A 27,170-nucleotide genomic window follows, 5' to 3' on the forward strand; every position below is an offset into this window, starting at 1 on the left:
ATAATTTTAAAATAAATAATTCATTTAATAAGACTAATTAGCACACTAATAAAAATAACAATACGTCTTAATAATAATCATTTATATATATATATATATATATATATATATATATATATATATATATATATATATATACACACACACACACACACACACACACACAATAAATACACACTACTCTCAACAATGTATTTAAAGCCTTGGATAGTGAAAACAAACTTCTGAAAGTATTTTTTAAAAGAGTGAATGCAGAGGTCCTGAACCTGGTAACATTTCATAACACTGTCATAGTTCTAACAGCTTTAAATCTGGGGTTGTTTTTCTTCAGATTTGGGGTGTATAAATCAAAGTCACTGTAACATACATGTTTTCATGGAAATGTCCTGAAGTGCCTGGAGAAAGACATCAGTGAGAGAATGCATATGTGCAGCCCTCTGTGTGAACCGCTTCCCCGCCTGGCCGTACCATGATAAAGGACTCGTGTCGCAGAGGTGTCACCATCAATAATGCATGTCACATACCTTTCCCTGTACATACAAACACAAAGATTTCCTGTCTTCCTCACCCTCTCCCTCACGTCTTTTCCTTCATTCATTCACACGTCAACACCGTGTCAGCACTGATGCTGCCGTTATGGATTGATTAATTAAGTGGCGATAAAAAATATACCACTGATTGCAAATGATTGCATTGCGCCTTCTCTCTTCCCCAAATTCAGTCTCTCACCTCTCACATTCTCATCTCCGGAGCACCTATCGAGGCAGCTGTTATGGTCGCTGGCTCAGAGCAAAATGATTAAAGCGCTTCCAGAAGCTGAAACAGGAAAGGGAGGGGGCCAGCAAGAGATGAGGGGGAGAGGTCACAGGGGTCACCGGTGGAAATCCGTTGAGGTGGTCCCAGCAAACTCCTGCTGTGTGAGTAGAGCCCCAGACTGAACACACGCCCCTATTGGCAGGAATTCAGCTTCTCGGGCCCCAGATCGAGATAGAAAAAGAGTCGAGAGGAGGGGAGAGGGCTCAGGGAATGCAGGGAATGAGGTAGAGATGTCCACCCTCTCTCTCACGCTGTATCTAACTCGCACAGCCGGGACAGGAACGGCTCCAAGCCACAATGTAAACGAAGCTTTTGCAAGTGCATACTTCAAGACCCCAACTCCTGCCCAGGGTTTCAATAATTGCTAATAAAATGTTTGCAGCTCATTACAAAAATCTAGTCACCGTCCAGCTACGTCTAATTGGAGGAGTCCTGCCAAACGAAATCAAAACTATGAAAAGTAGCTTTTCCGAACACGCTGTAAAAACAAGAAGTTTGTTTTAACCCACAAGACCTTCTTATTATTTATGCTGGCAAACTCTAAAATTGACAGAAAGGAGCTTCAACTCGAGTCAACGCGACTTGACATTCACAAACCTTTTTACTTCTGGAATGGGAAGTATTTCCAAGTGAAAGAAAACAATCGACAAGTTAAAAATGCAAGAAAAACATGATTTTATCTATCGTTCAACGTAAACAGTCGTGTCTACGAGATGAAAAGTGCACATTATGACAAGTCACACAGCTGTCATTGGGGCAGTACCTTTTCAAAAGGTACACTTTTGTACCTATTAGGTTCAAATATGTACAGTTTAAGTACTAATATGTAACTTTAAGGTACCAAAAATGGACCGTTTATGTACAAACACCTTTTGAAAAGATAAGGACCCAGTGACAGCTTTTGTACCTTTATTTCACAATGATATAAAAAGTTTATTTCAAAGGTCTGACTTTTTATATCAGAATGATATACATTTTTTTTATTTTATGTAGTGGAAATTGGCTAAATTTGTATTATCCATTAGGAACTGGTTGGCTGTTGACTGTAAAGACCAAAATAATTTGTCTCAGCACAGATAGAAATGCAAAAATTATACCTTATCTACCACTAAAAGCTGCATGTTAGGGCCTATGTACCCTTACGGTACCTAGTATCCATCTGTTAGTGGTAAATGAGGTACGAAAAAGGTGTCCATTTAGATTTTTGTACACCTAAAGGCACAATTTTTGTTTAGAACAAAGAATAAGATCACATTTATTTGAGTCTTTTTCAAATCTATCAGTATTTTTAGAACTATCACAGTAATTGCATTACTTTTAACTGTAGCCTGAGAAGTCTAAACATATATTTGACCTTTGCTTTATATAATATGATGTTAATATTAGTCTAGGTGAATCATATGGAAATGAAAATCTAGGCAGTGCACGTTATTTAATTCTGATGAAATATTAAGAATAATGTGTCTTGACGAATCATGCACAATAACACCAAGAACAAGTAATAAAGTAAATAGGGTCAGCTTTAATTTAAACATAACAGACGCCCATTTAGACACCCGTATGACTCAAAGCAAAGTCTCACTGCGGTGTTCTTCAAACACTGGGATTTGTTTACAAGTTTAAATAAAGCTGACAGCGACCGTTTCAGTCTCATTTAGTGGGGAATAGGAAATGCGAGGAATAAAAACAGGCCAACTGACTCAGAGAAGGACAGGACCTCAGCTGACTGCCGAGTTCAATATTTTGCCCGGGAGGCTCGCGAAGGCTATAAAAAGGTTTTGATGTTTGACACCAAATTCCCATCACAATACCCTCCTCCCGCCTCACACATGGACACATTAAGAAAGGGAAGAAAGGAGGGAGGGGGGGGGGATAAAAAAGAGAGAGAAAAAATCTTTTCACACTTTGGCAGCAGCTGAGGGTTTTCCAAGCCTCCCCACCAAATCGAGACTGTTGGATGACTCCCAATCGCAGCCCTTGTTCCCCTTGAAACGCCGAGCGCCTCCCCTCTTCCTTGCCAGACTATCCCTCCCATTTCCCTCGGCTCTGATTCCACTCCTCACCACCTGACAACACTGTCTGTCCTCCAGCCAAAAGCATCAGATCCTTGTGCGAGATGAGAGAGAACTTCCTCCCCACCGTCTCCTGTCCTTCGCTCGTTCACTTATTCATTCACTCATTTCCTCGTCTCTTCCTAGAGGTGGGAGTCGTTAGGTTTACAGCGTCCCAATTGCCCCCCCCCCTCCGATTTGGCAAGCTGGAGAGCGACCTGCTCAGATGTTTGCGAGGCAGTCACGATCCAACAAACATCGGTGGAACGAACCACCTGGGAAGGGAAGATCGAGCATGAATCACGAACCTCATATCGAAGGAATTCTTGGCGTGAGATGAGGGGGACATCATAGAGTCAACCTCTCGGCCAGATCTTTTGAGCGCATGTGACATCCCTCACGGTTTGAAGACGCCATGGGAAGTGAAGCTATTGTCTTCGCCCGGCATTCCCACTTCTTGCCTTGGTAACAAACAAGCAGGGCTGTTGGCTAACTAACACTCGGGAGGGCCGTGGAGCTCTGGAGAGAGAGCACAAGAACTTCTCCCTTCTCCGCCACGGCCTTGCTTGCGGAGGAACCAAACGTGTAAACACGCTGGACGCTGGCCAGTTGGCAGTATGAAAGGGAACTGAATAATGTTAGCCGTTTGAGGACAGAGATAGTCCGTTCCAACACGCCCCCACCTCCGCAACACAGCGCGGCTTGTCCGCTTGGCACAGCCGAGCCGGTCCGTCTCCGCACCTGTGCAGGAGGAGCACCCGGAAAAGGAAGAGGGGGGCAATAAATCAGTCTTTTGGCTGCTGAAGCAAATCTAGCAGATAACATTACGCCTGGTGCAGGGGAACCGCAGAATTCTCCCTATAGCAGGACTTCCTGTTGGCCTGATTTATAAATAACAAAAGGACCGGAGCGGAGACGAGTAATGAAATGTTATAATGCAATTCTGCATCCAACTGAATGGAGTTATTTATACTCAACGAAAAAAACAGACAAAACAAACAAAAAAAACCCTGATATACCGTCATAATTGTATAAGCATAAGTAGTCAAGCATGAGTGATACACATGGAAAATTCTGCATTTATTAGGAGACTATGCAAAGTTGTTAATATTAATATCATTTAATGTTTTTTCATAAACTGTATCATTATAGCTTCATTAAAAAAAACGTAAGATATTTTTTACTCATTGTAGACACAGTCTAACTGATGAGCTCAACAAGGCAGATTCCCGAAAACAACAAATCATTTTGTATATATATATATATATATTCTTGTTACCAACTGAAACAAGTCAAGGTCTTTATTATGTTATCGCTCTAGAGAAGCGCAGGTTTTTTGCAGCAAACTAGTATCCTCACGTAGCAGCTGTGCCACCTGCAAAATATTATTTTAAGAATCCCAAACATTTCTACATCCTCTGGCTGCTGAATTTCCCGTCTGAAAGTGTGATGCTCAACGCATCCTCAACGGGGGTCAATCTGAACCTGATGAAGCGTTCCCGGTGAGCCTTTGGTGGCCGTCCGAAACGTCTCCAGAGGAATGAACGTGATTAAAGCATTATTTTTTTCTCTTCTCCTAGCAAGAGCCACCTTCCATCATTAACCATTTAGGGGGTAGAGATACTTCGTTGGGGGAGGGGCCGAAGGAAAACATTCCAGCGGCCCCATGTAGCCAAAAAGGATATGCTATAATTAGTTCCAGGAGGGCGAGCAGTAGCTGAATGAAGAAAACTGACTTGTTTATCCAGAAGAGGAATGGCAAAGCTCTTGACAAGTCTACCCTGTAGATGTGGAGACCGCCGTGCAGCCGTGTCAATTCATCTGTGACATGCTAAACAGATCATAACCCACACACAATGACCCATACAAGAGGACGGAGGGCCGCAGACGCACACGTTTCCTATGGCCCATTCATAAAAAAAGGACAGGAAGACAAAAAAATGTTGGTTTTCTGCATTGGCTGAACTCAAAAAAGCCTTGGCACACATCTGGAGATGCAGGGCTCGTTCTTTTTTCGGACATCCCAACGTTCCGATCGGAGAGCTATCTCTCTCTGCTTTCCATCTCTGACTCATTATCATTCATACACTTGGCCGCAAGTTCATCTCGGACTTATTCACAGGATGTCATACCACTATGCCCACTCCACATTCAGGATGTTTGTAGTATGACTACAGCCTGATGAATATGCCTCCAGATTCACACCAGATTCTAACTCATATCAACTGCAACATGTGTCTTTGTGCAACAGAAAAAAAGTAGGGCCTTAAGAAATCAGTTTTCATTTTTTCCCCAAATTATTATTATTATAATTTTTGTAGACTATGCTTTAATGGTTACATTTTATCAATCAAAAAGCATGTCTAATTAATTGAAATCGTGAAACATCAATTTAGTTGAACAAAAATCACTTTTTAAGGCCATATTAAATGTTTTTTAAGCTTAATTTTGTAAAATTAAAAACAAAATACAGAATGAAGAAAAAATATAAAAATAAAAAATATAAATCATAGAACTGCATAAAAAATATTTTTTTATATACATATATTTTTTCTTTATTGTTGATGCCTTTCTGAAAGGAAAATAGCTGAAAGCACCAGTGTATTTGTTTCTCCACGGGGTAAAATTTATCACACTTCCATGAGAAAAATCTCCCGTCCGCTGACAGACTTCTGCCCTTGCTTAAGTCTAGTTAACCTTTGACCCATAATGTTTTAGTTTGTTGGCTTTCACTTCAATCAGAAAGACAAACTTTTTTTTCTGGTTACGTCTTGGAAGACGTACATACTCTATACTTACATACTGGCAGTAGTCTCGAACTTCATACTGAAGAATACAGCATTAAGCAAAAGCACAATTTTTGGTTTATTTTTGATTAATTTTCTTCACATTATTAATTTTGTTATGTGTAGAATGTTTATAAATGAGACTAGAAGGTACTATTTTCTTTAGCTATTTCTGTTGCTAAGAGAAAAAAAAAAACATTTACAAAGTCTACTTAGCATCTACAAAGAAAATCACTCCACTATCTATTTGTTTAAGACTAACTGACATCAATGTGTGGGTGGATCGTTCGTGTGTGTGTGTGTGTGTGTGTGTGTGTGTGTGCGCGCGTGGGAGTGTGTACCTGCATCACGCAGCCGTCATGAAAGCGTAGCCGAACGCACCTTTGGGCATCAGTACAAAGGAAACAGGGCAATAAATGTAAACTTTATCAGTTCAGTCCAGAGAGTTCAGCCATTCAGGCCCTCAATCTCACACACTCATTTAAACACACACGCCTGGATCAACAAAAAAAACTGCCTTTGCAGGTTTGACCCTATTTTTAAAATGAACCTTTCGAAGTTAGTTTTCTATAATTATTCTCTAACAGAAATGCTGCATCAAAAAATGCAACTCGTTGTTCGAAAGTGATTAATTTACGAAAAAAAAAGGAAAAATATCTCTATTATCCAGATTTTGAGCCTTGGTGCTTATACAGGCACCATGCGTTTGAATAAAATATTATGAAAATGAGAAAATGCCAATCACTTTCTATCATATCCAAATAAAGTGCAATAAAGTCCAAAAAATCTAAAACACAGTTTCGTCCACAAGCAAGGCTCTAGAGATGCTTCTGTGAGACTCCACTCGACACTTTGCGTGTCTATCAAAGTTGAACGTTTCTGTCCTACAGCAGTTTGACGTGACGAGCAAAAGCTGAAATTTAGCATGTATGCTATAGGAGCTCGGCCGAGACCTGGATGTAAAGGGTGTTTTGGAACAGCTCGCCTCACATGTGACTCAAATCGCATTCCTGGATGATAGAGTCAGATGGGTCATGTTTTCCTCCAATACAAATGTACTCATTTCTGTATTGAACAAATCGTTTCAGCCCCCCGCAACTATGTCGAACTGTTTAATGAAAGCACACTGACGATCCGGGGATCAGAGAACAAAATAGCAGACTTTAAAGATGTGCACGCGGTATATCAAATCTGTGCCGTCACTTTCCTAAAAACGTATAGTGAATTCAGATGTGACACACTTTTGACTCGTTTAAGTCGGTGTGTGTGTGTGTGTCCAGGGGCCTAGGAATGCTTTGCTTTTCCTGTCTGCCTGAGAAAAATCCATAAGGACACAGAGTCGGCATGCCACAAAGGGTTCATTCTCTCCATATCTCCCCGCAGTCATTCTGGTGGCACTTTTAAGCGCCTGCGGCTTTACTCCTCCAGCTATCAATCAAATATGTCAGGCTGATAAACACCCAAACCTTTACTGAATTACACCTGAGTGCAGACAGCCGCAAGTCCTCCATCTTTTGCACATGAATTCTGCAATGTATGAGTGATTAAGTAAAACAAGTACGTGGCTTCCCGTCATTTATTTATGCATATATGTATACTAAAAATACATGCCGTCAAACAGTTTTTCCAGAATAAAAGTTTTTCTTTGCATAATGAATGTGTGTGTAATGTGTATATTTATTATGTATATAAAAAGACATGCATGTATATATTTAAGCTATATTTAAGCTAAATATATTTATATACTAATTATATTTTTATATATAATATAAAACATAAATATATAAATATATATACATGTGAATATTTTCAAGATATACTCTGTATGTTTGTGTCTTTATATATACACATAATAAATATATTAAATATAATAAATAAATAATTGTGATTAATCATTTGACAGCACTATATATAGAAAACTAGAAAACGCAGTCTGAAGCGATCTTGCTCGTCTCAATCTGCTGAATCTTGGTGATGTTAGTGCCCTAAAACTATGTTATAATGGACAGTTTCACATTCAGAGATGAAGGATCGGACGATGAACTTACTAAAGAGGAGGAGTCTAATGACAGTCTGTTATATGCACAGGTGTGCGTACAGTTCACTTTTCTGAAGTACACTATTCGTGCTGTCCAAACAAACAAGAGGTAATCAAAAGTTCAGCAAAAACTGGAAAACTGTCCTTTACAGGGCAAACTTAGTCTGTTTGGGTGATGATGCAGTATAGCACTACAGCTTTTGTTAAACCTGTGAAGTGAAAGTGAAACAAGTCTCACTTTAAAGCCGTTTTTCTCTAAATTCCATTCCTGAAAATCGTAGTTACCAGACAACTTCAGATTGCCTGCCATAACTTGTTACGGTCAAGCTATGGACAGAATTTGAACAGGGTTTGAACCTACCTTTCATATGATATCATATGAAATCAAATGTATATACAGTGTGTGTGTGTGTGTGTGTGTGCGCGTATATGTAGTTCATTTGCGAAAACAATCATACTGCAGTTGGGTTATTTTGATTCGTTTAAAAAAATAACTAAAAATACAGCTAACTAACACAATAAAAACATGATAACAATAAAAAAAACTTTGAAAATTGTAAAAAGTTATCTGTTGTTCCAATAAACTCTTAATACATACATTTCTGTTTCCAGGTATCAGTATATCTAAGACAAAAATAAATACAATTGACACCAAGATATCATGATTTTCCATAGTATTCCCAGCTTTGAAAAGTTTTAAAGGGTAAAAGGGAACGTGCTGCAAAGGGATGTGTCCAGATATACATGACTAATTTAAACAAACTCACCCATTTCCTGGGTCTTCCTCTAGGTCTTTTCTCCCCTGTGGTCTCAGCTTTCTGCAAATGCCAACAACCATGAATTAGTGGCCGGTATTTCATCAAGTGCTTTAAACAAATTTTTCAAGCACACAATTTGTCACAAGCAGAGTCATTTTCATATACAGCCACAAAAGGAGAAGGTTAAACGCTAGGGCTCCGTTTCCTCTAATGCTTTTAATGCAGAAAGAGTTTGTAAGGTATATCCGGGCCCCCAACAATGAACTGTCTCCATTGCTCAAGTTCCTGGTCTGTGCAGCATAATATTTCACTAAAGGAATTTTATGCCATTCAAGTGTAAATAAGAGCACCATTATCAGCACAACCAGCCAGATAAGGGCCATGAAAGACAGTTATGGGGTTTCTATAACAGTGGCTCCAACTTAAGTTCATTGAAGTAGTCTACAAAAATAAAACACCTATGTCTTCAACGTTTTTTTTCGAAAAAATATAACTTCACCGTCCTGCTGATCAAGATCATTAAATATGTTTAGAAGGCAAGACTTGACAGTTGTCCAAACTTCACCATGTGAGCCAAAACAGCAGGGTATGATTTCCTAAGGACATTATGTGTCATTCAAGCAGCAATCTTGTCCTCCTCTGAAAACATAACTGAAATTATTTGACAGGTGGAAGCAGAAGAATCTCACCCCGTGGGTTTGAACGGCATGGTCAAAGACAATTAACAAGACAAGACGCGCGTCTTTATTATTTATAGGATATAAAGTGTTCTTCTGGCCATAGGCTTTTGTTATGCAGAGGCCTGGAGGAAACCTTATTCAAATCATCAAACATCTATGAATTCTGCGAGTGACCCAGGAAGGGTAGGTGTCAGTGGTATCATGTTTATTAGTGCAGTACGTCCAATCAAACGTGTTTCTCTAACCTATTAACAATGTCATCGGCACGCTTAAGCATTACACTAATAATAGTTAATATGGTGATGTTCATTAATATGGTGTTAATATAAATGCTGATTCATGAGGAAATGTTCCTGGTGTGGATCTATAAATGTGTAGCTGACAAGGAATATCATTTATTTAGAAATGAGTCAAATTAATTTACACTTAAATTGAACAAATAAATCGTAAATTAATATTAAGTAATATTAAGTAATAAAACAATATTATACAAACAAAAAGTATATATATATATATATATATATATATATATATATATATATATATATATATATATATATATATATATATATATATATATATATATATATATATATACTGTATATGTTTCCATAGTATTTACTAACTCATTATAAAAAGTTGTGTTTGGTAATATTAGTTAATGCACTGTGAACTAAAACAAACTTGTGAACAACTGTATTTTAACTAACATAATCAACAATTAATAAAGAGTGTAATAAATATATTGTTTATTGTTCATTTTAAGAAAATTAAAACAAATTAAAATCAAATTAAAATATAAAATATAAAAATAAAAGCTTTTTTGTTTTTAACATAAATACAACTACTACTAATAATCATACTAAAACAGCACTGGTTTTGTGAACTGAATCAGCTATTCACTGAAAAGATCAACATTTTTTCATATATCACACAGCACAATACTTCTCTCAAGGACGCACTACGATAGGGAAGACCTTCAGATTTTCAGTAAATAATATCTTAAATGTTTTAGTCTTTTCCTCACCCAAACCTAGCGCGTGGTTCCAGAAGATTGACCAGACCCACATTTACCTTCATTATGTTCTTCAAAAACTCACCTTTCCTTTAAATTATGGCTTTAGGGACACAGCATCCTTAAGTGACAACCTTGTACCTTATTTACTTCGTAAAATATTCATAGCGTTACCTTAAGGTGACATATTACTATTTTAAGGTACAAATGTGCACCATTTAGAGCAAGACATGACACTCAAGTTCTCCTTAAAGGAACTGTCCCTGATGTACTCCTGAAGGTACAATTTTAGCACATTTTTCTCTGGCAGTGAAGAAAAAGCCATGTGGGTTTCTAAAGACATGAGGGTAAATGATGACAGCTTTCTTTTTGGGGTCCTTTTAAACCCCTATTCTTATGTTTGGAAGACTTCCTCAACAGCTTCTACAATGCATCCCTGTCTCTTGTGTTGTGTGTGATGTGTTCAGCCCTGTTTGGGTTGGTCTGTTTGCCCTGACTAAGTATGCAGGCATTGTCAAGGCTCACATTACCGCTTCTCCAACAAGCACAGTTTGTTTTGAATACCCCAAGGACGCTTCACCGTTCTGCGTAGGCATGATGGAGAAACATAAACCTGAGCGTCATAGTTCACGCCGCAGCCAGTCACTTAGAAAGGACAGAGAGGCAGCTACGGGTCGGCGCTCAGCCCGGTGCGTCCCCAAAATGGGTGAAAACTTGATGTAAAGATCAGATTACGGTGCTTATAATTCCTGCACATTCTCAAAGACACAATCCCTTTAACCTCACCTTTCCTCGTCAGTGTCTTTCTCAATGTCTCTGTCTGTCTTTCTGGGTCCAATCAGTGTCTCCCTACCCTCGGTCCTCTGTTGGGGATGCTGCATTTTTAATGAGGAGATTTAATGGTCTGCAAGCTGACACCCTGATCAATTAATCATGTCTGTGTTTGCGTGTCTCGTCCAGCCAAGTCTCGTGTCCGTGGCAGACACGAGCCTGGGTGCTCACTGTCCTCTTCGACACCAGGACATCCTGGCATGCGTGTGAGGCCCGGGGACAAGGCCATCTCTCATTAATGGAAAGGGAGGGGCGGACTCGCCTCTGCCAAACCTACTTTTGCGAATGGAGAGTTTAAAATTAGCCCCCTGGTGCCCCGTATCCAGTTCCAACAACGTCTAGTCAATGGAAAGTATTCAGACTGGTCATTAGGGCCAATGTATTGACCAAAATGATTGTAGCAGGGCGGAAACTGTCTGGTTATGCGTGTTGACAGCTAAAACCGCGTTAATCACCACTGAGGTATATCATGGCTTGGTAAACCAGATTTAGCCTGGATTGTTCATATGATACCAGTTCTGTGGGTTCTGTAGTGCAATTAAGAGCTAATAATGGCAGAATCTGTAATGTGTGAATGTGTACATTATTTATTGACTGTCTATCATCCACCTATCTTTTTATCAGTCTACCTATCTATCATTCTGCCATTCTTTTACCTATATATCTATCTACTGTTGTCTTTCTGCCATTCTTTCACCTGTCGTTCTAACCATCCATCCATCCATCCATCCATCGATTTCCCTTGTCTTTTCCCAATGTCTTTTCTCATCCTGCAGTACTTACCCTATAAAAGAGTTCCCAGCTGGTACTTGCAGTATGCATCAGTTTGGGGTCAGTCTGAGAGGCAGAGGGTTTAAACTCTGGGTCGTGAAAGCGGTAGGATACAGACGACCGATTGCGGGTAGGAGAGCAACTCTTGTGAGAAGCGCCTCTAGCGGGCCACCTCGCCGATTTAGATTCTTTTCATCTCGGCAGATTTATCAGTCCACTGTATATCACAGCAATGCTAAACAAGATGAAACGGGATTTCGCTGGCAGATAAGCACTCAAGCTTTTCGAAAGCGGCCCCGTGACTGTTTTCAGTGGTACATCACCGCGAAAAGAGAGTGGTCAGAGCTGTCAGTGAGTTATTAACGCAAACTAATTCCGCAAATAGACTTCTCGGCTTCCCTTGACGGCTCGGAGATGAGAATCGCATAGTAATACTTCTAAAACCCAAACGCACTGACAGTTGGAGGGAACTTCCCGCAAACATATGCCAGACTAGACCACACACACACGAGCGAGGCAGAAATGTTAATGACTTCATTACAAAACGCTCGCCAGAACAACTCCTCTTTAAAGGCATTCCCGATACATAAACAGAATTATGCGATTACAAACGCTGACAGTCACATTCAGCTAAAGTGATGCATGGCAACTAAATCTTATGTGATGCTGCGATTTGCTTTTCTGTTTACATGGGTATTAGCGAGGAATGGGAACAGAGTTCGTTTGGCAATATGCAACAGTACATGCTCTATACTCCCTGCGCAAAGTATACACTTCATGCACGCCAGTGTGTGTGTGTACGCCTGCATGTTTGTGGTTCTGTCACATATGCGTGGTAATTTGCCTAAGGCGAGACAGAGAGAGAGAGAGAGAGAGAGGGGTATTTATGTGTGTAGAATTCACTGCTACTTTTAGGTGTGTAGGTCAGCAGGACTCCCCTCGCCACATTACTGGAGCTTAGTGTTAACTACTGTGCTGAAACACACAGCAAAGAAGTGCGGGTCACTGCGGTCCGTTCACACAGGCTTTATGATTCAGGCATCAAGAAGGCAGCCCCCAACATTCACACACGCATACATACACCCCGGATGTTGACACATTTCACATGCTTCTAAATGTCCCTGACACGTTCTTGATAAATGATTCATAAAAATGGTAAGAGCCCATTTCCTCAGTTAACACTGCCAAGGTTAATATTCCTTTTCTTGTGAAGTGGTACATGATAGATTGAACGATAAACAAGGGGAAGGACAGAACAACTCGTCAACTGGGTGGACATATAGAATGATACACAGAACGCACGATAGATGGAGTTGGATGTGAGTTCGTTTTTTAACTGCTGAGGTGTGCAGAAAGCTGCCTGGTTCTCACCTTCTGCGCTGCTTTGGAGGGGCCCTTGTTCTTGCTTCCTTTGGGGCGTCCCCTCGGTCGTTTGGGGACAGGCTCTCCTGTGGGTTCCTGAGGATGAGAAGAGGTGAACTTAGGCCACGAGGACAGGAAACAATGCCACAAGTAAACTAAATGGCGTTTATTTGGAAGCATACTTTTCACACCGGTATTTTTCGAATTATAATGCATTGTTTAAAATAACGGTACATGTATCTGGACACTTTCTGAAAGTCAGACATTTGTGGGTCATGTTCATAGTTAATGTGACTAACTACACTTGTGGTTACTCTGCTGTGTGAACGAGAAGAGAACCGACTTCATTCGTCCTCTAAAAATCACACTGGGACCAGCTGCTTTAAAGTAATTGCAAAAATAGCTTACGCACGTGCAGGTGCCATTTGATTTGCCTTCCAATGAAAAAGAAATGCATGCATTTAAAATATAACTTGTCAAGGTAGGTGTCGAGAAGTGTCCAGATACATTTTGGGACCACTGCTGCACTCAGGGTCCACCTTCCACCACACACAGATCTACTGGTGGTGGTCTCCCATTCACTTGGTGCTTTATATATATATATATATATATATATATATATATATATATATATATATATATATATATATATATATATATGTGTGTGTTTTTATTTTAAGAATTGTAAATGTTTTTGTTTCTGAATTTTTTTTTTTTTCCAATTCAGTATATTTGGTGAATGACTATTTCGAACCCTTCTTGCCAGCTCATCCTCATGGCTATTTGCAAACAGAGGTATTGTAGTGAGTCACTTGTGAATTACTTAAGATAGTGAATCACATCCTCTGACCACAAACACTCAAAACAAGAATTCTGAAGGATGTGGTCATGACTAAATAGATAGCTGTTCAGTGACATTACATTTTAATTACACGCCTGTTGTTATAGTAACCACTTCTCACATCAACAGGTACATATGAAATAGCTAATATGTGGATCTCTAGCACTATGTATACTACTATATAATTACTTTGTAAATATATATGTTTTGTAATTTAGACAGATCACAGTGCATAATTCAAGAAAACCTATAACGGTTTGTTCACGATTCAAAAGCAAAAAAATACAGCAAACTGGTTTCCCATCAACAGAGGACCCTGACTTTATCTGATAGCTGATCTCATCCAAAGCAACTCACAAAAGTGCTTTAGCATCACATATGAGAGACTGTTGTGATCAACAGATGGCAAGCGTGTCATTAGGAATACTATCTGCTAGGAAAGAAGTGCTTCCTGTCCAAATACAAACAAGTGCTACTCGTAGGCCTACAATAAACCTAACACACATACAATGTATACATTCAGTCTGCAGGAATTCCCCACAAGAGAAACGCAGACCTCAAATGCAATCACAACCAAAGCACAAAAACGCAATACTTCTGTCTAAAAACACCTAGAGAAACATTTGTAAATAAAACGAAGCAGGCTTCACTGACACAGCTTCATAATTCATGCAATGACAGCATTGTTCTTCACCCTGCCATGCTTTAATTCGTTAAAACTATTTTTAAAGCAACATTTTAATGTATCTTCAACCATCATTCACACAACTCAAGGCAATTAAAATATCTGCAATAAACAATTTGTCAGGCTGCATGACACGCGTGTTAAAATCAAGTAGTGAAGGTTAATAACAGGAACAAAAAATGAGAAATAAAAAAAAAAGTAAAAGCTATATTTAAAAAAAAATGTTTATGGCCAAGTTATATTTCTATATTTAGACAAACACACAATTTGCATGGGCTACATTCCATTCTGTGTGCACAGGTATGCTTTTTGTAATACATTACAATACAATAAAGCACAGCAATAACAGCAGTGTATATATATATATATATATATATATATATATATATATATATATATATATATATATATATATATATATATATATATATATATAAAAATGAAATATCCTAAAGCACACTAAACTGGTGTCCCAGCCTGGCTAAGCTGGTGTTAAGCAGGTTTAGCTGGTCGCCAAGTTGGTCAAACTGAAAACCGGGACAATTTCATTTCAAACCTGCAACCAGACCTGTGCGAGAGACCAGCGAACCAGCCCAGTCTGGTTTAAGCTGTTTTTTTTTTTTTTTTTTCTTTCTTTTTTTGCAGCAGGGGTGCACGTAAACATGAGCCATAAAGTGCGGGCGAAGAGTAATATATGGTTACGGTAAGAATGTTTATTGCGCAGCCCTGCAGGTCCAAACGCGTCCGTTCCCCAATTTAGAAGATATCAAAGGTGTTCGCGGTGGAAGAAATAAGAGTCGCGCACTGACCTGTTGCGGCTTCCTGGGTCTGCCCGGTCCCCTCTTCTTTGGCTCGGCAGGGGCAGGCTCGGGCTCGGTTTGCTCCTGCGATCCTGAAGCTTCGCCGGCGGCTTCCTCACCGCGCGCGCTCATCGTGTGTGTGTGTGTGCGTGTGAGTCCCGAACGGAGTCTTAAGCACCTTCTGTCCTTGCGGTCAGTGTCTCGCGCTCACCAATGCGCGCTTATCAAGAACAATGCGTTTAGAACCGGTGCGCACATGAAGGGGATGCGAAATGTAAACTAAAAGCGCGGGTATTGTGAGAAGCACGTGCTGTCTCTTGGTTGAGAATTTGGCTCGCGCACACTGAGGGAAAAAAAAAAAATAAAAAAAAATCTCCCGTGTAGAATTAAGTGGGGGTGGCTTTAGTAATAAAATAAGCCCGGTGATCGATTGCAATTTGATCGAGACATTCGCTGAGGGACGTGTGACAGTGCACTGTCAGATCCACGCTGCCGCGGATTCAAGAGTTTGCGGGGAACGGCTTTCTACGCGGATTGGTTTAAGTCAAAAAATGGGGGCATTTTAAATGCATCCCTGCTGCCCACACGGAAATAAGTCCACAGACTGTGGATGAGGATGAGGTATATACATTAAAAGAGAGAGAGAGAGAGAGAGAGAGAGAGAGAGGCGAAAATCACTTTTCCCGTGGGTGGATAACACGGGGAGGGAGGGGGCAAGAGAGGCGCAAAAAGAGAGAGAGAGAAAAGAATTGGACAACAGCCAGAGAAAACATGAGAAATACTAAGAGGAGAGACCACATTGAGACAAACTCACGTGTCCAGCACCATTCATGTTACTGGCCACGCTCCAGAAAAGTTTAAAGGCACAGCACAGTTCATAGACTTGTTTATTTGTTTGTTTATTTCAAGAAACGTAAACGATACGTACACCGCGCGTTCGGGGCGCGCTACGATTCTCTCCCCCCCCGCCCCCCGCCAGCGATTCTTTTGGTGTACAATTTTTTTTTTTTTAGGAATAAATATTTGAGAGAAAAGTTTCGTGTTGCATTTACTGCCCTCGGCATTGCCACATGATGAGATCATTTCAGAATTCAACTATTTAGTTCGGCTTTTTAGAGTTTAGAGGCTCCATGATTGAAATACAATTGGCGTAATAGCAGGCTATATTAAGAAATGGAATATTTCAACAAAACAAAAATATCATATGTGTGTGTGTGTATATCTATCTATCTATATATATATATATATATATATATATAAGCATATTACATACACAATGATTTATATATTTGTAACTATGCCTGCATGTAAATAAAAATATTTGTAGCTATTACAAAATAAATAAATAAAAAAACACGATTTGCTGTTCAATAGGTAAGTCATAAATTATAAATACCATTAAGCTAATGCTGACTCAAACGTGTTTGGATTTAAAAAAAAAAAAAAAAAAAAAAAAAAAAACTTTATTTCGAATCGGATAACACTAAATGAACACTAAATGAACTCTTTCAATGAATGAATGAATAAAGCAAGCATTCATTCTTCGTGAATCGGACTACGACTGATTCACCAAAAAGATCCGCTTCGGAACTTGAACGTCGTTTACGCTTCATGTAATTTTCTTATATAAATATACAAATAGACTCCGAGTGTTATAAATGAAAGACATCCACATGGGCTTTTCTTCGAAAGGTAAATCCTATGTGGAGTGTAATTATTGTTAATTTAATCCCAGCATAAATCGATCGTTTCCACGAAAGTCCACGTCACGCCTCGCACTATGCAATTTTACACACTCATCAAAAGTGTGCGTCGTAAGCGAAAGGGAAGCAGTTGTTTTTTGTCCCTCAAGGCCGCGAGCGCAAGCAGATCGACCTCCAACAGCCGCGTGTCTTTGAAGTCTTCCGCCCATCGACGTGGAGTGAGATCAATTACACAAGAACAACAGTGACAAAGAATAAACTGCTTTACGTGGAGGGCCTTTCCCACGATCTGACCAAACGGGGGAGGAATGGCAAAGTCCTCCCAACCCTCTCCAAATGAATACAATTGTGTCAGAGATGGGCTTTATAACCGAGAGCTGGAGGATCTTGAACTCCAAGAGCTGCACAAAGGATGGCAAAGATGGGAGAAGGACAGGAAGAAAATTAAAAAGTGCATCACAAGATATAGAGAATGCATGCTTTATGGATCACTGTTTTTTGTTTTGTTGCATGAATCACTTTAAAGGGTTAATTATGTTTACTGGATATTCCTGCATATTACAGAGAATTTGAAAATTGTTCTAGTGCTTGATTCTTTGCGTCCGGGTAATATGTCAACACCAGGGTGCTTATTTTTACACTACCGCAATTTTATATTATTCCTCGCTGCATGCTCTTCATTATTTAGTTTGTAGGACTGGCTGCAGAAGGAGTGCTTTTCTTGTGAAAGAGACTGGTTAATTTGTAGTTGGTATTCAGTTCATTCATAAAAAACAGCTCTCAGACCCCCAAAGAAGGTGGAGAAGAGGAATTTCAAACCACTCCCCCGCAGACAGAGCGGCGTCGGGACCGCCAGCGAATGAAACGAATACGATCAATAGCCCCAGCCACAAATTACTGCCCAAAGTACTACCAAGATCGATTACGGCCAACTCAGAACATGGAGACATATGACTTGAATGTATACAAATTGTGCAAAATGCACTTGCAGCCTGTCCTTTAGCACAATTCAAAAATGTTGAAAATTTTCTAAAAAAAAAAAACAAACAAAAAAAAACTATACATATACGTATACACGCGAAAAAAAAAATATTATTAATTCCTGAATTTAAAAAAATGTGAAAAAAAAATATCTGCGATTTATTCTGTGCATGTGTAATCATTTATTTTGTGGAGGTAAATCAGGAGAACGCTGGCCAAATCTGCAGAAACGTAGAGGAAACAAAGCACTCGCAGGGTGTAAAAAAAGCAGGAGCATGTGCATTTCAAAAGACATTCTTTGGGTTGGACACAGATTTCCTTTTTTTCTCTCTCTCTCGGACAGAGGAGGGGAGCGCTCTGGGCAAATTGTGGGAGAACTCATCCACCGCGGCACACTAAAAAGATTCGAGACCAACCACAGCCCCTTTGCCACCCGATGTCAATTTTAACCGTTTCACCCCCAGACAGCCTCAAAGCGGCCCCAACATATGCGATACATTTATGAAAGCCGGCTGCCAGGGGCCTACAGCCACACATCAGACACAAACTGTTAAAGCATTTTCCTCTTCACTTCAGTCTCAAAGCTGCATAAGTAGCGGTAAGGGAAAAAAATGACACAGAAAATGTTCGATGCTCAAGGGGCAGCTTATCAGATCCAGTGAAGAAGTCCCAGGCATTGAGATGAGCAAGTTTTACTGGTTGTTAGAAATGGATCTTATTTACAATTATAATTTTGTAAATTAAATTAGAAATAATTATATACATTTTAAAAATTCTATAGTTATTATAATATGCATTAATATATATATATATATATATATATATATATATATATATATATATATATATATATATATATATATATATATATATATATATAAAACTGTTGATATATTTATATAAATAACTTATACATGTATTATACATTTATATAATAGTATAATAATAATACAATGCACAGATAGATAGGTATAGATAGAATATATATAAATAAAAATACAGTATGTGTGTGCGCACGTTGCTTAAATGTAATTATATGTATATATTTTGGCCAAAATATTTAATAAAAAAATGTGTTTGAGATGTAAGCATGCACTTAGAATAATTACAGTATTATTATTTCTTTCTCCCTCCAAATGCGTTACAGACACACAGTATAAAAGCCAACATGGCAGCCTAACTGGCCACTTAGAAGTGAACTATCTAGGGTCAGTCACCCTGTCGAGGGGTTAAAGGTGACGTGGGGCCATAAAGACAAATTATCTCTCATCCCCTCCCTTCTGAAGTGACATAGACGTCTGGCCAGCTCTCAACTCCCACCTCACCGAACCTGAGTCCCCTGTGAACGGCAGGGTCCGCTGGTCTATTCATAGTCTCCAGGCTCTCGTATTCCTAATGTAGTCAGATGGAAAAGGAAAGGGTGACCTGTCTATATGGAAATGGACCTCTGTGAACTCACGCTCCAGATTGGGAAGCAGGTACAATGTGGCGTCACAGGTGCTGACCCAGAAGAACGCTTCTGTGTCACTGTGTCAAGAGGCTACAGTTAGTTTACCGTTTACTGTGGGAATCACACATAGCTCTCGGGAGGGTGCCTTAGGATCGATGTCCTGGTTAGAAATGGTTTGACGTCTTAAGCTGTACGCTTTAACCATTAAAAAACATACGGCCAATATGCACCTCGTTCACTCAGTGACGTTTGTAGATTTACATTTAAAACTATCATTCATTTAAATCGCACCTTTTGAACTAAAACTTAATTGTATGCAAATTCATCAGTCATACGTTAAAGAAACAATAAAAAAAATGTATTTATTCTAATTATAATCTGTATAATCGGTTTGCCATTCTAAAGAGAAAAAAAACGCAGCAGGTTCATCAAACTCTTTTAAAAATAAAGGTGTGTGATTTTTTATTTTTTTGTCTAAACAGTTCCATAAAGAATTTGCAGAACCTTTCTATTTCACAAAAGGATATTTATGATGAATAAGGTTCTTCAGATTCTTTAAAGAACCTTTGACTGAATGTTTTTTGGGGGATTTTTTCAACTTTTTATTTTTTAAGGGTAAGCGAACTATTCGAACTGGTTTTGTATCGGAATCAAACTGCTTTATTGTAAATATCTAACTTAAATGGATGATTCGTTCATAAATCAGATACTGAACTCTGTATTCCATAAAGAAAGCTAAGAGGTGCCTCTGAAAAAACATTTTGGGTCCTTAAAAGAACAATTATTCCCACCCCAAAACCTAAAGAGCCTTATTTGCACTTTAAAGAAGCAATTGAGCAACGGAATACTTTCATTGAGGATGTTATTGCTTCTTCATGGAACCATAATTGCTAATAAAAAACCTTTATATTTAAGAACGTGTGACTCCAGAAAATGTCAAAATATAGTGCTGAAGTCGTTCTCACTGAGTTAAACAGACGAGGGAATAATGATAGAACTTTTAGTTTTGGGTGAACTGTTCCTTTAAAACAAATGACTTGATATATTACCAATTTAGGCAACAGGTGGAATCATCCATAATGCACTCCCCTGTTTCCCGGGACCCCGAGGGCCTGACCCGGACCACCAACATTTACATGAAAAGTTGTGTTTGTGCGCAAACACGCCATATAATAGAGCGACCTGCGCTCAAAGGGCCGCTCCAGCAGGTGAAAAAACACAGGTAAAGCTGATCTGCTATCAGTCAGACATCAGGCCATTAGTTCATCTACTGATAACTAGTATCTGCTAAGGTTGTTAACATAACCAAAGTCACGCACAAATAAACCAAGTAAAGATTCGAATCACATTAACAATCCAGAAGCAGACCTCGTGAACTCATTCAAAGCAAGGGGTATTTAAAAATGAAGCAAGTAATTTAATGATGCTTATCCTTGAATTAAAGAAAGACAAGGAAAAATCAAACAGCGGAAGATGATGAGTGAATAATAATATTCTTTGATGTCAGATAGTTACATTGAATAATACGGTTTAGCTAATAGCATGCTATTAATATATGGGCAGGCTAAACGACCTTCTTTTAATAAGAAATTCAGATGATTTTTTAAAACTGTGTATTAATAAATAAAGTGGTGTACTTCGACAATGTCACTTTTAAACTTGCGTTTAAGAGCTTCCATCGCCAGAAGATCTCAGCGCGTTAACTTCCTGCGATGGAGGCATTCACGAAACCAAGAGCAGAAAAACCCCGCTGACCTCCGACCTCTGTGATGCCGGCCAGGCTTTTACCTCCGCACTTCGCTAAGGTCAAAGCCTAACCGACACGAAGGATGCACCTCCCAGGAAGAGATGAAGCGCGAAAAACGTTGCTCGCTGTTTTCTTTACCTCCACCTTCCTTGCTCTCTCGTGACCAGATAAGCTAATCAGCTGACTCAAGCACGCGACCTCAAACAGCTACGCGGGGCTGAAGGCAAAAGCAGCAGAAAGGGAACAATGCGTTTCACGCCCTCGAAAACACATTCACGTCAGCAAAGGGAAAAGATGATAGTGCACGATCTAGTCGGCGTCTGAAGGTAGCACCTGAGCTGTCTGTCCTCCTCAGTGCCACTCTCAACGCGTGTGCTGCAGACGACAGCTGGCAGGCCAAAGGCTCCATCTGCCGGCACAGACGAGAGAAGTTGACAACTAACACTCCCCATTCACTCATTCACTAAAGTCCAGAGGACGCCAAATGAGCACATTCCACTGAAAGCCTCCCGCTCTGCCCAATCTATCCCCACGCTTTATCTCTCGGTGCACCTCACTGTCAAGAGAGACATACAGCAGTCACCGCTTTGTCTCGGAGACACGTTCAGATTTACAGCACGCTTTTATTACAGCTAGACGTTTTTTTCTCAAGAAAATGGGAAATGTTTGACCTTGGGGTTCGAGACCAGTTTTCCTTCTTACTCGTCATTTTTCCCCATTTTGCAAATGAAACTAAGTTTTTTTTTTTTGTACGGCTTTGAAGTAATTGAAGCCTTGGACTGTTGTTTCCAATATGTTTCCGATACAAATGTAATAGAAATATGTTAACATTTAAATGTGTGATTACGCATTTTAATTTAATAAGCTAAATTCCATTAAATAATAACCCTTACGTATTTAATTAAATAATTAAATTAGAAAAATGCATACATAAATTCCAATATTCAGTTCAGTATGAGTATGCGCCAATAATATATCATAATAAATATATACAAAAATATATATACTTCTTAAATATATATATATATATATATATATATATATATATATATATATATATACCTCTTTTATTGTCTAAACAATAAACAGTTGTTTACATATAAAAACTATGCTGAGTAGGTTAGAATTTTGTTAAGATATAACCGTTATCGATGGTTGTAAATCAGTGAGTACGTTTCTGTGTTCAACTGTTTATTTTACTTCCACACAGTTGTTGTAAAAGAAATTCCTTTTCTCCACACGCTCTTCCGTCATATGGCGACAGCAATCTCAGCTATGTTCTACAGGGGGTTTTGCCAAGTGGAGACACATGTACGTTTTATGAATAGATCAACTTTTGGTCAGTACAAAATCTCTGTTCTTCTATTGGCTGAATGCAGTCTAACAGGGTGCAGCAAGCCACAACTTTGTGAGTTTTTCCTCGAAGGCAAATGTTTTTCCAGTGGAGGAAATATTTTCGGGAGACATGACGTCCCTGTCACACACACACACACACACACACACACTATCTATGTACAAATACAAACACGCACACACAACACACATTCATACACAGTCTCAGTGTAGTCCTGATAAATTCAGCTCTGTTCTTCAATTAACTCGTTTTCATTGACAAATTTATGGAACGTTGGCCTCCGAGACAGGAAGTCTTCAAAAGAGAGCGACCGACCCACTGCACATTCCTGATCTCCCCAAAAAAACAGCTCAAGTGCAGCTGCCACTGTGAACTTCACTACCATCACACAGAGCAGAACATGCATGGTCACAAAAAGATATTTTAAATGAGCTTTTGTATAATTATATATATGCAGAATTAACTGAGATCTAACTTATAAGTAATTTAAGACACACAAACCAGTCAGTAAATTAATTATTCCAATTCAGTCCTAGTTCAGCTAAAATGATAGCACTTCTGTGCATTAATGTTGATTATTATATAATTACATAAAAAGTAAAAACATGATGTATGTGGCTATAGTACAGAAACTGACTGTTGTTAATATTTTATTATTTAGTGACTAGCTGCTTTTATTTGCATTGTACACTTAAAAAAAAAAATAAAATTGTCGTTTCTAGCCAAAATATGTAAAACTGTTAAATCAAGAAGCATTTTCTAGACAACTAAATTAAATGAAATTTTGCTTAGAACAAGCAAAATAATATGTCAATGGAGAAAACCAAATAATCTTATTTTAAACAGAAAACAAGATTATTTTTGCTTATCCCACTGCGCTTAGTTCAAGCAACAACTAAACATTTTGACAATCTCAATATTTTTTTTTGTTTTGAAATTACTTCTTGATTTAAGAATTTCTGTTTTAGCTGGAAACAAGAGTTCAAACTTTTTCTTTAAAATGATCAAAAACCTGTAAGAATTTGTGCAGGACCAGAAATATATGTATTCACTAATGCATTTGTGACTTGTAACCTAAAATCTTCATTGATCCTTTCAGACCTAAGTGTCTACATCCCATCTATTTTCTGATAAAAACTCCCCTTTTCACGTTTCAATGAAGACGAGGGTTTATTGGGTCATTGACTTGAGATATTGATCAGTTCTTTTTAAGTAAATCAGTATTTAGCTGTATGAGATAAGGACACAAACTTCTTCCTGAAAGCTTTCCGCTGTAACCTGTAGTTTAGCTGGATGCCTGGAGGAAAGGTCGGTCCCCGTGACCTTTGTTTAGTTTTAGGGCTGGGTGAGGGGGTGATTGGTGAGACCTGTTGTATCAGGAATGTCTGAAATGTGAGAAGATATAAAAGAAGTGAGGGAGGAGATGTTAAAGGTCAATGTTGTCATTACCTGCAAAATCCACAAAAGTCAGCAGCTGCTGCTTTCACTGTCATCATTTTGCATTGAGACCAATACTTCATCCCAAAGTTAATTTTTTTGTCAAAACGAAGCTTTTACAAGTTTGGAATGGCATTGGGTAAGTAAACTTTTAGGGAAAGCACACCATTTTCACCAACATGAACTCTCTTGTCTAGTTTGTTTATCGGACAAAAATGGCAGAATCATCATTATGATTGGTCAGATCGCCTGTCAATCTAATCCTCTGTGAATGTGGGACAATCATATCATCACTTCTTGAACATTAATATCAATAGCACCACCGCCAATAAAATGTCATTACTTTGAAAAACTTGATTCCAAACCAATACAACCTAAAAAAAAAAGCATCTATATGGAATTGGCAGTGCAGTTTTAACCCAGACTGGGAGTCTTCTGGTTTATCATGCAGAGAGAAAAATTTGGGGGCTTTGTTGATTGGTCCTAATGCCAACAGCTGCTTAATCTCACTACCTAAATAGGCACCCTTAAGTATTTGCCAAAAGCCCATTTACCATTAGTCTAGGCAAACAGAGGAAGTAAAACAACACTGGATCGCCATGAAACACCTGCCAAGGCCTACAGAAGAACATCAGATTAAAGCAAAGTTAGTTTAACTCATTTGCTTGAGTGGCGGAAGGTGAAGGTGCAGTTGCATTCTAATATGTCATTACTCTATAACAACAAACATTAGCATTAATTAACAAATACGGCAGGGTCGATAGTATTTAGCGACACTGCATTACGAACAGAAGAAGAAATCTAAAGTATGTCACAAAACACAATTCCAGAGATTCACTGGGCGCATAAACTACAATTCTGAAAATGCACATATGCTCGTACGCGCAATATGCAACTGGTATATATACTTCCTGATGTGGATTGTGTAAATAAATGCCGTCTCAATGTGTCTGTCTGGGCAACCTCTGGCAGCGGCGGAGCGCGTGAGCACTGCTCACAGGGACCCTGAAAGAATGCACTTTCTGTGGGCCTGCTCCAAGATTTGTTTTGAAAAGAAGCCAGGGGAAAGTCTGGAAGGCTAAGTGGAAGCAACTGAGCAGCGGTGACATCCTAAAGATTTGGCGTTCGCTCAATGCTCCCCGCCGCCCAGGGAGCCAGAGGCAAGTTTACTTGCTTTGGAGAAGAAGAAAAAGAGAGAGTAGAAAGCGTGAATGAGGGGAAAAATGTTTTTGTGAGCTGATAAGTGTTTACTTGGTGCTGCTTAGCAACTGAATGTGGTATGCATGTTGGTGTTCGATTTTACAGTTTTCTGTTTTAGGTATCCAAGCTAACAATAAGTGTTTTGTTTGCAATTTCATGGATAAAAACCAAATCACTGGAATATGCGTTGAAACCCATCATTGTCATTTCACCTTGCACCTCAAGAAGAATTTCATCGTATTGCACGGAAATCAATACGTCTCATTTTTCCATAAGGAACTAGTCTGATTTTTTCTATGGGAAATGGTCAAGGAAGCTGCTTGGTTGAAGGCATGGATTTACATTTTCAATTCAGAGTTTAAATCAAAGAGCAGTTGTTCTGAGCAGCTCAATTCTCCAGAAGATTTTCCACATTTCTGGGCTGCAGAGCGGAGGGAAATTCCCATGGCTTCCTCCACAGTTTGGCTAAGTTGTTCCAGAACAGAACCATTTTATTCTCAGGTATGCAAATCGTGAGTGCTTTGTAACCATTCTATATTTAACTCTGGGCTCAGAGATACTGCCTTTCCTCCCATGGGCTATTGGAGAGAGGGGGCCAGCTAAGAACCTTAATCTTGTCTTTTCTTCCAGATGCAAGTGCTGCACAGGCTAAAACTACAAAGGCACAAATGTCCTCTGTCAGTTTTATGGTGTCAGCTCTTGAATACGCTCTTATAAAAGCTAATTTTCGCTTGATGGTATGAACCACAGACCTTGCCAGAGAAAGAGGCCCAGTGGCCACAATTTCACTCCACTTTCTCCTCGGCATAATTGATCCCAGAACCTTTGGATGGCGTTGTGAACTTCCTTTCTCACAAACACACACCTCTACCTATTAATTAATCATGCAGCTAACATGTTCCATACATCCTCTACTTAAAGAATAAATGACCTTTAACCACATTTCCCTGTGTCAATATGGTATGGCTCCATTCCGTCCACTGCAAAACAAAGGCACCTACTGGTTGCCATCTCAAAAGTCTGACACAGAGATTCAGTATTAAACCTCGCTCTCCTACACTACATAATCGGCTCCATCTCAGTGCTTAAAGAGATAGTTCACCCAAAATAAAACTTACGTCATTAGTTACTCACCCTCAAATCATTCCAAATCCCTAAGACCTTTGTTCATCTTCGGATATCTTTCTTCTCTTATGTGCCAGAAATCAATGTGTATTCACTACAGTACCACAACATTATTTTTGTTTTCTTCATGCACAAAAAGTATTCTCGTAGGTTCTGAAAATTAAAGTTTACTCATGTGACATATTTTAAAAGTGTAACTTTCTTGAATAGGTTGCTGACCTGAAAGCTCTCGGATTTCATGAAAAATTATAATAAATTATTTGTGTACTGAAAGCGAATAAATGTCTTACAGGTTTGGAATGACATGAGCAATTAATGACATGATTTTCATTTTTGGTGAACTATCTCTTCAAGCGTTCAACAGCAAGACCAATTCCACTTCTCTGTAAAAGCTATGCTTCTGCATTCATCACCTATTAAAGCTCCTCCGAAGCATCTGCTCAACCCTCGGACAGCTGCGAGGTCATGCACAGGACACATTCACTGGGTTCATCAGGATGTGTGCTCGAGATGCAAACTTAGGCAGTCAAAACAACCTGGCAGATTCAAAACAAACAGGGATAGAAATTACGTTATCCCGGCTCAAGAGATGCTGGACTTAGACTCTTCATTCCCATACACCAGCTGCAGACAGACACACACGTCCCCAATAACAGCACGTACTCCTAAACCAAACATAGGGGTCGTGGTGAGTCTCATCCCCTTGACCAACTTCAAAACAAAGAGCTGCTTTTTAATT

The 27,170-nt window shown here is 39.1% G+C and overlaps 1 protein-coding gene across 1 annotated transcript in view; it reads right to left on the reverse strand.

Annotated features, from left to right (window-relative positions):
• hmga2 (high mobility group AT-hook 2) overlaps positions 1 to 16,021 on the reverse strand; it is a 29,574-nt gene extending 13,553 nt beyond the window's left edge. The window contains exons 1-3 of the mRNA XM_043236332.1: positions 15,444 to 16,021; positions 13,118 to 13,204; positions 8,459 to 8,509 (exon numbers count right to left, since the gene is read on the reverse strand). Of these exons, the coding sequence (XP_043092267.1) occupies positions 8,459 to 8,509; positions 13,118 to 13,204; positions 15,444 to 15,566 (261 nt within the window). The 5' untranslated portion in view covers positions 15,567 to 16,021. The remainder of the gene's footprint in view (positions 1 to 8,458; positions 8,510 to 13,117; positions 13,205 to 15,443) is intronic.
• Between the last annotated feature and the right edge of the window lie 11,149 nt (positions 16,022 to 27,170).

Source organism: Puntigrus tetrazona, chromosome 4, assembly GCF_018831695.1.
Source record: "Puntigrus tetrazona isolate hp1 chromosome 4, ASM1883169v1, whole genome shotgun sequence".
Classification (NCBI taxonomy): Eukaryota; Metazoa; Chordata; class Actinopteri; order Cypriniformes; family Cyprinidae; genus Puntigrus; species Puntigrus tetrazona.